Source organism: Meriones unguiculatus, chromosome 4, assembly GCF_030254825.1.
Source record: "Meriones unguiculatus strain TT.TT164.6M chromosome 4, Bangor_MerUng_6.1, whole genome shotgun sequence".
NCBI lineage: Eukaryota > Metazoa > Chordata > Mammalia > Rodentia > Muridae > Meriones > Meriones unguiculatus.
In genome coordinates, this window is record NC_083352.1 from 93223360 (window position 1) to 93232477 (window position 9118).

The following is a 9118-nucleotide window of genomic DNA, read 5'->3' on the forward strand; positions in this document are numbered from 1 at the left end:
GTGCTATCACCTGTTTATAAGAAACCACTTCCTAATTCAAGGTTATTGGTCTGTTTTCTTGAGTTTTATAATTTAATCTCCTGATTTTGAAATGCATGGCCTGCTAGGCAATTTTGGGTATAGTGTAAGGTGGAGTCTGGCTTTGTATTTAGTCTTCTCAGCACTTTTGTTGACAAGATTGTCCTTTCCAACCTTGAAAATTAACTGACCATAAAAAATTGAGTGTTCCCAGTTCTGATCCTGCCCTGTTTATTAGTCTCACCAGCAGCTGGCTGGAACTTGCTGCATCTGTAGTTGAGGATGTACCAGATAGACAGAAGCCAGCCATGTTCTGCAGTCTCTGTGGGTGAAGGGAGGATGTTTGTGTAGGAGGTGGGTATGGTGCACCAAGTGGGAGGTTGAGGCACAAGTTTCAGGACAACTTGGGCTATATAGTGAGGTTCTCTATAAAAAACTAAATGGGCTGAAAGGTGACTCAGCTATTAAAAGCATGTACTGCCCTTTTAGAGGACCTGAGTCTGATTCTAGGCAGCCACATCAGGTGCTCACGACTGCCTGCCACTGCAGCTCAGGGGACCAGATGCCCTCTTCTGGCCTTTGCAGGCACCTGCAACTCAAATTGCACACACAGACACACTATTAAAAATAGAATCTTAAGAAGAACAAGACAAAAATGTGCAGCATGGATATGTGAACTATCTAATATTTTTAAATGTATTATGCATGCACGATGGTGGGGGTGCACGTGCCATAGTATGCATAGAGGACAGCTGTGGAGCTGGTTCTCTCCTTCCACCCCAAGCAGGGTTCTAGGGATGGGACGCAGGTCAGCTGGCTTGCTGCAAGCCTTCAGCTGCTGAGCCTCACTCATACACTTAAAATGCAGAATGCTAGCTTAGAGCTCCCACATTTCCTATTTTGGCCCTCAGTGCTGTCCTAGGCTGGCTGTTCATGAGCTACAGTGCTCAGGATTTGGTAGATTCTCTGAGGAGTCAGCTTTGGGGATCACCCCAGAGGGGTTGATGCTTAGATTTCATGTAGAGACCTCCACCATAGTGGCACTGCTTAGCTAAAGTGTGTTAAGCTCAACGGAGCCAGGCAAGTCCACCTGAAAATGCAAGTGTTTCAGTTGCTCTGAAAATGAACATTCAAGTAAGACTGTCGGTGCGGTGCTGTGTGGGTGAGACTTGTGTGCAGTCTTCGTCCATAGCTCGGGTACAGTGAGGTCAGGCAGAAGTGTGCACCAACCTTTTAAAAATACCAGTTTTCCTGACTTGTTTAGTCAGTTTTAAATTTCACACATTTACCTTTAGTTCCTGGATAGAAATGCAGCCAAGGGTGGGTTCTTCCTGAAGAACAGCCAACCCAGAGTCTGAACACTGCCAGCTTTGCCGCCACAGTCTGCCTTGTTATCATGCAGGACTGGTGAGTCCAAACCAATAGGAAGCACGCCCCAAAGTGTGACCCCCCAATTAAAGAATCTTCTCACTTCCTTCCTGCCCAGCATACAGAAAGTTGTGGTGTGTGCTCGCGTGTGCTGCCTGCTGCCAGGGAGCGTGCAGGGCGCGAACATTACGCTCACTCCATCTGCAAGTGTTATAATGAGTTATTCAAAGCTCTTCACACAGGACCAACCAGAGCGTGCCTCCCTCTCCGTTCCAGCGCGTTTTCCTGCCCATCAGATGGATGCTCCTCTGCTGGAGTCTTTGGAAGGTTCTGGTGTCTTTTGTTTTAATTGGCGGGCTAAAGCCACCTCCTATGGTGCGGTTTTCATTAGTGAGGGCTGCAGAGAGGGAGTGTTGGGGCTGTCCTCCAAGCCCATCCATGAATATTAAACATAAGACAATTATAGCTTTCAGACCAATTATTTTTCTTTCAGCAGGCGAAGTTGGTGATACTCACTAGATGAGGATTCGCAGTTTCTACCATTGGCCCCTCTTGTCCCTGGAATGGGTAGACCTGGCATGTGCCTGTGCCCATTTGCTGGGCTACCTGTTTCCCAGTGTGGAGTGTTCGATTCAAGTGCTGAGGCTGCTGGGTCTGGCAGGGCATGCTGCATTTTGGGTTGGGACTGCACGCTGTCAGATGTTCTGGGCCAATACCTGCTTCCTAATGTGAATTTGATGATTTGAGTGGACAAGGCATTGCAGTATGTGCAGTTTGGTCTGAGACGAGAAGCCAGTTGTCTCTAAGATGTCAGAAAACTGTTTTATTGCTTGGGCTGGTTTCTGTTTCCCTAGCGAACCCAAGCTGCTGTGTCTCTGGTATTTGTTGTCTTGTTTGGCGCTACCATGCTGCTGTAAACACAGCAAAGAAACAGACGGCAAACTCTGAACTAATGGACCAAACGTGTTTGCCTGTGTGTCCATAACAGCTATGCTATAAACACTCACAGAGGGACTGTTGATAGACCTGACTAGCCAACATGTGTTGGTCAGCATCTACCCCCATCTGTTTCAGGGTCCCAGCCTGACACTCTTTCCTTGGGTGCCCAACAGCCTTGGGTCTCTCTGCCTGTAGAGGCTGAAGACAGGTGGTTGTGCATGCTTCCAGGAAAGCCTTCCCCATTGGAGCCTTGGAGTGAGTGTCACTCGTAGCCATAGACCTGAGACTCTGCATCACTATCTTGCCGTGTGGCCTCGATCCTGCACCCCAAGACTGCAATCATCTGTATGTGGTTGGCTTGTTGTTTGTTGGTGGTGTTTTGTCTTTATGACAAAGTTTCTTATACCCTAGGCTGATCTCAAACTTGATTTTTTAGCCTTGTAGTCAAGAGTTACCTTGAACTCTTGGTCCTCTTGCCTTCACCTCCCTGATGCTAGGATTCCAGACCTGTACCACCACATCCAACTTCTGTTGTTCCACATTATACCTACTTATCACTTGCTAAGAAACAAGTAAGCCATCTGAAACCAATGAGGTGTGTGCATTCTTCTGCACCAGGGGGAGCTGGCACCCTGTGAGGCCTGATCTGTAAACAGCGTGATAGTAGTGTCTGGAATAAAGTAAAAACCTCCTTTGGAGCTCTAGTTGCATCTCCCCTCCCAAGGAACTGCTGCATTTAACTTCTGAACTGTGCTTAGGGGACAGGTGGTCTGAACCCAAAAGCAGGTGCAGTAAGCCTCCATGCAGCCCCGTGACGGCTGCCTGTCTCCACACACAGCTGCTCATTGAAGGAGGACTGGTCCCTGGCCCCAGTCATGCTCACTGTCTCAGCTGAGCAGTTCTTGTCCGTCTGCACACAGTGTAGACACACAACACCTGCTCACGGTTCAGGCTCCTGGAGCAGGTAGAAATCTGAGTGTCTGCCCCAGACTCTACTGTTGGCATGTCCTGTGGTTGCCTGAAGTGGGGCACAGTTAATTATGCCAGTCCCATCTAGTCATTCAAGCCTATGCTGTCTTCAGTGCTGCCTCTAATTTCCCTGCCAGCCTAATGATCGTTCCTTAACTGGTGATTCTTTCCCCTCGGGCTGCTGAAGGCCACCTTGTATGCTCCCACTTTTCAAAGTAACAGTCTGCAGCATGTACTTTTTATTCTGATTAGTGCTCACGAGCACTAAGCCGGAGACTTCCTTTCGGTGTGATGCTGCGGCTCTTGCTGCCTGGCATGCTGCAACAACCCCTTCTTGCCTTCTCATAAAGTTCACGTTCAGGGTCTGTGTCTTCATTCTGGAAGACAAACAGCTGTTTTCAAGCAGAAGTCATGCCTGGCCAGCCCTTGCCTGTTGCTCTTTGTAGGGGCAATGACCTTTTTCTTATCACTTAAGCTATTTGGTTTTTTTGTCCTTTCCTAGAAAGTCACTTATTCATCTAAATTTGCAGTTTTGGAGATTAAAAAAAAAAAAATGAAGTCAAGCAGAAAACCTGGGTAAGTTATAGAGACTCAGGAAACCTGAAGAGGTAATAGAGACTCTTTGGAAATAGAATTATAAAATCCATAAAATACTCTGTCTGTAAAAGAAGGTTAGGTCCCCATAGCTTTGAGAGTGAGTGAAGCATAATCTCAAGGTTAAACTAATTCCCCAGGACCCTGAAAGCAGAGAGTGTAGAGTCTTACACAGCACATGCTTATCTCTCTCTTGCTGTGGCTTTTCAGCAGATCTGTTTCTGATCACAAGACAAAGCTCTCTCTTGTATTGCAGAGGAACCCCCACAGGAATGCTGCAGAGACTGCAGTGCTGGTGATGCAGCCTTCCTCAGTAACCCCTCTCCTCCTGGTGCTCTTCCTTCATCTTCCAGAGTGAGGCTCCATGACCTCCGCAGTGATAGAATTGCACTGTCGCTGGCTGCCCATCGGCTAGGGGTGTCTGCAGTCCAGATGGATGACTGGAAGATTGTCAGTGGAGGCGAGGAGGGGCTGGTGTGTGTCTGGGATTACCGCATGAACCAGAAGCTGTGGGAGGTGCACTCCAGGTAAGCTGGCTCCTGGTGTGTGCAGACTGTGGGTGCTGGAGTGGTTCCCAGGCTTCCTGTGCCCTCTCTGCCGCCTTCCTGAAAGCAGCTTTGCAGGAAAGGAGACCAAGGCCTGGAAAGACACCAATCTGGAGACTTGAGCGCCTCTCCATTCCCCACTGTATTGACCTGAGTACTACGGCTCTCAGAGAGCATCGCACTTCTTAGGATGTGGTGAAGTCTTCACAGCTGTTGCACTGGTCTCTGTGAATCCCTTCATCGTAATTACCAGGGAAACCAAGAAGCCAGCTTGGGGAGACTGATTTCCAGTGTGCACGTGGATGCTTGGCACTGGTCCCCCGTGTGTGAGACTCGGTGTATCCAAGTGTGGTCTATGTAGCTTGTGCCTCCCTTCATGATGAGGGGCCCAGGGGGAGCATCAGCCAAGGGGAGCTCCTCTCACCTTGAGCAGGAGTGTTGAGAAGAGGATCCTTTGCCGAGCACAGGCCAGGGTCTTCTGAGACCTACTGGTAAAATGGTTCATGGGAGCCTACCTCAGTTTTGGATGTAGAGGCAACCTAGAGTTCCCACCTAGCCCATATACCTTCAGCGGGGAGACTGCCTGGAGTTTTCTCTAGCTGAGCTCAGGCTCCTCTGTAGCTAGTGGATGTGGTGCCCAGCTTGAGATCATAACAGATGCAACTCTCCCACCCCGATGCAAAATCAAGGCAGCCCTGCCTTTATTTCAGAGCAAAGTCGATGGCTTTGCAAATACCCAGAAAAGTAGCAGAGTAAAACTGGTGTCTTTCTTGGCCTGTAAGGTAGTGAATACTTTGCCCATGGGCTTTTATTAGATCAGAACCCCAGTGGTATTACACTGGCTGCCCATCCTTAACTTTAATGGTGACATACTATGATGCCACCAGGTGGTGCCAAAACACAGCTCAAACTCCCACACTGGACTCAGCATTTGCCTGAATTTCAAGATAGCCAGTACCTACTGAAAGTTGGTTCTCTGCGCCTCCAGGACTGTGCCAGCCTCTCTGGGCTTCTACAGTGACATGAACAGGCTGCCCCACACCTTGTAAGCACTTGAGAGGCCCAGGGAAGTGAGGTCCCTCATGATATGAGCCTCTGTGCCTTCACATCCCTGCTCAGCATCCCAGGGCATTTTTACCCCACCCTTGGAGCCTTCTCTGGCCTTCTCCAAAGCGTTAGTCAAGCTGCTCTCTCTGACTACACATCCTCAGCCTGCCTTCCCTCACCAAGTTCCTCTCCTTTTTGCACTTCACCCTAAAGGCCTGGTCTTGCCACAGGCCTCCTTCCTTCCTGGTGGCCTCAGCCAGCCCCACATAGTGTGGTGTGGACCTCCTCTTTACTGCAGAGGTGGGCACCTTACCTTCCTGCTAGTGTGGAGCCTCTGAGGGCAAACCCTGCCCCCCTGCAGGAGGTTGCATTCTTTTGTCCCCTAGCTCACAGTATGACCTCAGCAGGTACAGGGGCTGTCAGTTTTGGCCATCACTTCAGGACTGGGCCTCACCCGTGCGGCTTGTCAGATTGCTATGCCGTATTGCAGGTTTGTTTCAAGTTGAATGTCCTTATATCCCAAACACATCAACTTGGTGTTGAAGCAGTCGAATGTGTAAAGGGTGCAGGTGTGTTTGAAAATGGCACCAGAGAAAAAGGCCTTTTCCTGCCTGCTTTGGGAGCTGAGGCTGGGCCCCAGTTCCTTTCCACAGTAGAAAGTATGCCTAGAGGGTTCTGCTGTGCACAGCCGGAGCAGGCTGCACTCTGGCCTTACAGTGCTATTCCCCATTGCTACAGGCACCCTGTGCGCCACGTCTCTTTCAATAGCCACAGCTTGATCACTGCCAACGTACCCTACGAGAAGGTGGTGCGCAACTCCGACCTGGACAACTTTTCCTGTCACAGGAGGTCAGTGAGGGCTTGGGCTAGGCTTGTGCACTCCCTGAGAAGTACCTTAGTGTGGTTCCCTGTTCCACCCCCAACCCTGTAGTCCTCTCGGGGTATCACAGCTATGAGCCCTGCTTTTTGCAGAAATTTGGAACACAGTGGCTGCTGTAGACCATGAGTATGTACTGAGTGTCTGCAGTGTTCTGCGCCTGCTTTTGGCATCTGTGGCAGAGCAGGGGCACAATGTCAACTCAGCAGCAAGGCACTCTCTACACTGAGGTCCCGTCAGATACCTCTTCATAAACATTGTCTTCTGGGCCTCCCTGCTTGCCTCAGTCATGGGTTCTGCATCTCTGACATACTGTGGGCTCAGAGCACACACTCTCACAGTGGAGGCGTAGCCTAGATTGTGTGTGACTCTTGCCACAGCTGCCGAGCTGACCATGCTTATCTCTGCTTCCTCTAGACATCGAGGCCTGATCCATGCCTATGAGTTTGCCGTTGACCAGCTGGCCTTTCAGAGCCCTCTTCCTGTCTTCCGCTCAGCCTGTGGCACCATGGCTGGGTACAGCTATGACCTAGCACTGTCTTTCCCCTATGACAGTGCTTAGGGCCTCACTCACGAAGAGGTGGGAAGGGCTACTTTTACAAATGTTAGAGCTGTAAGGAAGCTCTGTAGCACACAGTGGAAGTTTGGGGGCAGTGACCTCCCCACCCACCCCCTCCTGAGGTGTGCCTGTGGCCATACAGCCTTGCTGTCTCTGCAGCCACCTACAGACCCTCTCTCCTCCTCCCTCCTAAGGAGATTCACTTATGACTCAGAGTTAACCTTTGCAGTGGCACCTCCTCCTCAGCCTGTGGCAGCAGTGACACTCCTCCCTCCTTCCCCACGCTAGGGACGCAGGGCCTTCACCTCCACTGTCTCCTGGGTGGTGCTAAGGATAGAAGCAAGCACTCACCACCAGTCTGATCCCTAGCTCCGAGTAGTCTCTTGACCCTACCCTCACCTGTGTGAGGACTCTTCATTTCACTGGCTGTTCTGTCTAGTACAAGTGCTACAAAGGGAACAGCCATCTTTCTGTAGAGAGGGAAAGGGCCACCCCACAGGGATGAGGGTGGGAGCTCAGTCTCTGAGCCTGGCTGGTGGCATGTCTTCACTCAGTGGCTACAGCTCACCCGCCCACCTTCAGAGTGTCACGGGCAGCTCCACACACAGTAGCCAGGAGACCAGGCACCTAACAGGCCTGTACAGAGGGAGAGTCCCTGTCCCGGCAAATACCAGCTCAAAAGGCAGCAGAGTTAACAGGTGGGCCAGGTAACTCCACATTCGGTCTACACCTTCGGTGGGAAGAGACTGACCCCTCTAGGCTGGCGTAATATTGAGAGCAGCCCAGACAGCATAGAAGCAGGGTGCTCACTGGGCCTTGGTGACCTGTTTCCCAGTGCAGGGATGGAACCTGGGGCCTCGTGTGTGTGCTAGGCAAGTGCTCTGCCACCAAGCCACACCTCCAACCAATATGTGGTTTTGTGGCATGAAAGAATAAGTCCATTGTCTAGCTGGACAAGAGTACAGAAGCAAGCCCATTCTCCTTACAGAGCCCCCCCAGGGAAAGGACTTTGAACCACCCAGATGGCAGCTCACCTCTTGCTGGGCTGGTACCCCCTGCTGGCCTGGTCTTGCTGGGTCTTCACTCAAGCTTTCCCAGTCCTGCAGGTGGGCCACTGGAGAAAGTTCTGTCAGACAAGTTGGCTGTTCAGGTCAGCTCCCTTCCAGGCTGTGCAGCCGTGAAAGGCCACTGAAGAGCAGATGCAGAGGTGACTAGAGTGAAGACAGTTTCAACCATCTGTCCTCCCCCCCCCCTTAGGAAAAGCACCGGTTTCAAGAAGGGATGCCTAGGGACCTAGTCTTTCACACAGCAGCTCTGTGGGTGTTCTCTGCTGAAAGATGCTCCTCCCCCCAAGAGCAGCAGATCTACCCCGAGATCTGTCTCCACTGGCTCCCGAGGCTGCTGCCACTGCACCTGCTCATAGGGTGGAGGAGAAGTGGTCTCCGTTAGCTCCCTGTGCTGCCTCTAAAACCAGAAGACACCAGGACACACCCGTGGGAGCCAGAGGTGGCCGCACATCTGCAGCTCACCTTTGTGCCTTAATCGGCCACATCTACTGTTATTAAAGGTTCTGGACTGACTACGGCCTTGTTGTTTGCTGCTCCTGTAAGGGTGCACAGTGCTGATCCCTGGTCCCTCTTTAAGTCTTCCGTCAGCAATTGTAGATCTGGTTTATGGCCCACAGCTGGGAGAATGGGGCACAAAGGACAGGACCTGGGGGAAAGTGTGGTCATCTTTGGCTAGGCTTTGTCCATGCAGGCCACAAGCAGTTCCCATCAGCTGAGCAACAGAATGACCAACCTTCCTCAGCAGTGGGGTTTGGGTTCTTCTGGATCAAGCCCTTGGTTCCCACCCTAAGCTCACAGCCCCTTCACGAGAGGGTGGCATGCCCCAGTCCACTTGCTGTATGACACATGGCAGCAGCACCTTCACATGGCGTTGAGAACGGACTCCCCTGGGGAGGGGCTTTCAGATAACTTCCACATGACAGTGGCTCAAACAGGGACACCCACGAGCTCTTGCTTGAAGCAGCAGATGGCACAGACCATGGCATTGTGGCCATGCATCCCACACAGCCAGGCCAGATGGTTACCTGGCTACTGCAGCAGGCCCGCAGCGACTTGGCCAGCACTGCCTTGTGTGCGGTGGCAGGCTCCCTTCTCACACCAGCCTGTGTTCAGCCTCCGATGCTGCCCACTGCTG

At 51.4% G+C, this 9118-nt stretch overlaps 1 protein-coding gene across 1 annotated transcript in view; it reads left to right on the forward strand.

Annotated features, from left to right (window-relative positions):
- Positions 1-8496, forward strand: part of Fbxw8 (F-box and WD repeat domain containing 8) — a 92172-nt gene extending 83676 nt beyond the window's left edge. Inside the window, exons 9-11 of the mRNA XM_021642678.2 lie at positions 4242-4415; positions 6219-6329; positions 6775-8496. Coding sequence (XP_021498353.1) covers positions 4242-4415; positions 6219-6329; positions 6775-6919 — 430 coding nt within the window. The 3' untranslated portion in view covers positions 6920-8496. The remainder of the gene's footprint in view (positions 1-4241; positions 4416-6218; positions 6330-6774) is intronic.
- The last annotated feature ends 622 nt before the right edge of the window (positions 8497-9118 follow it).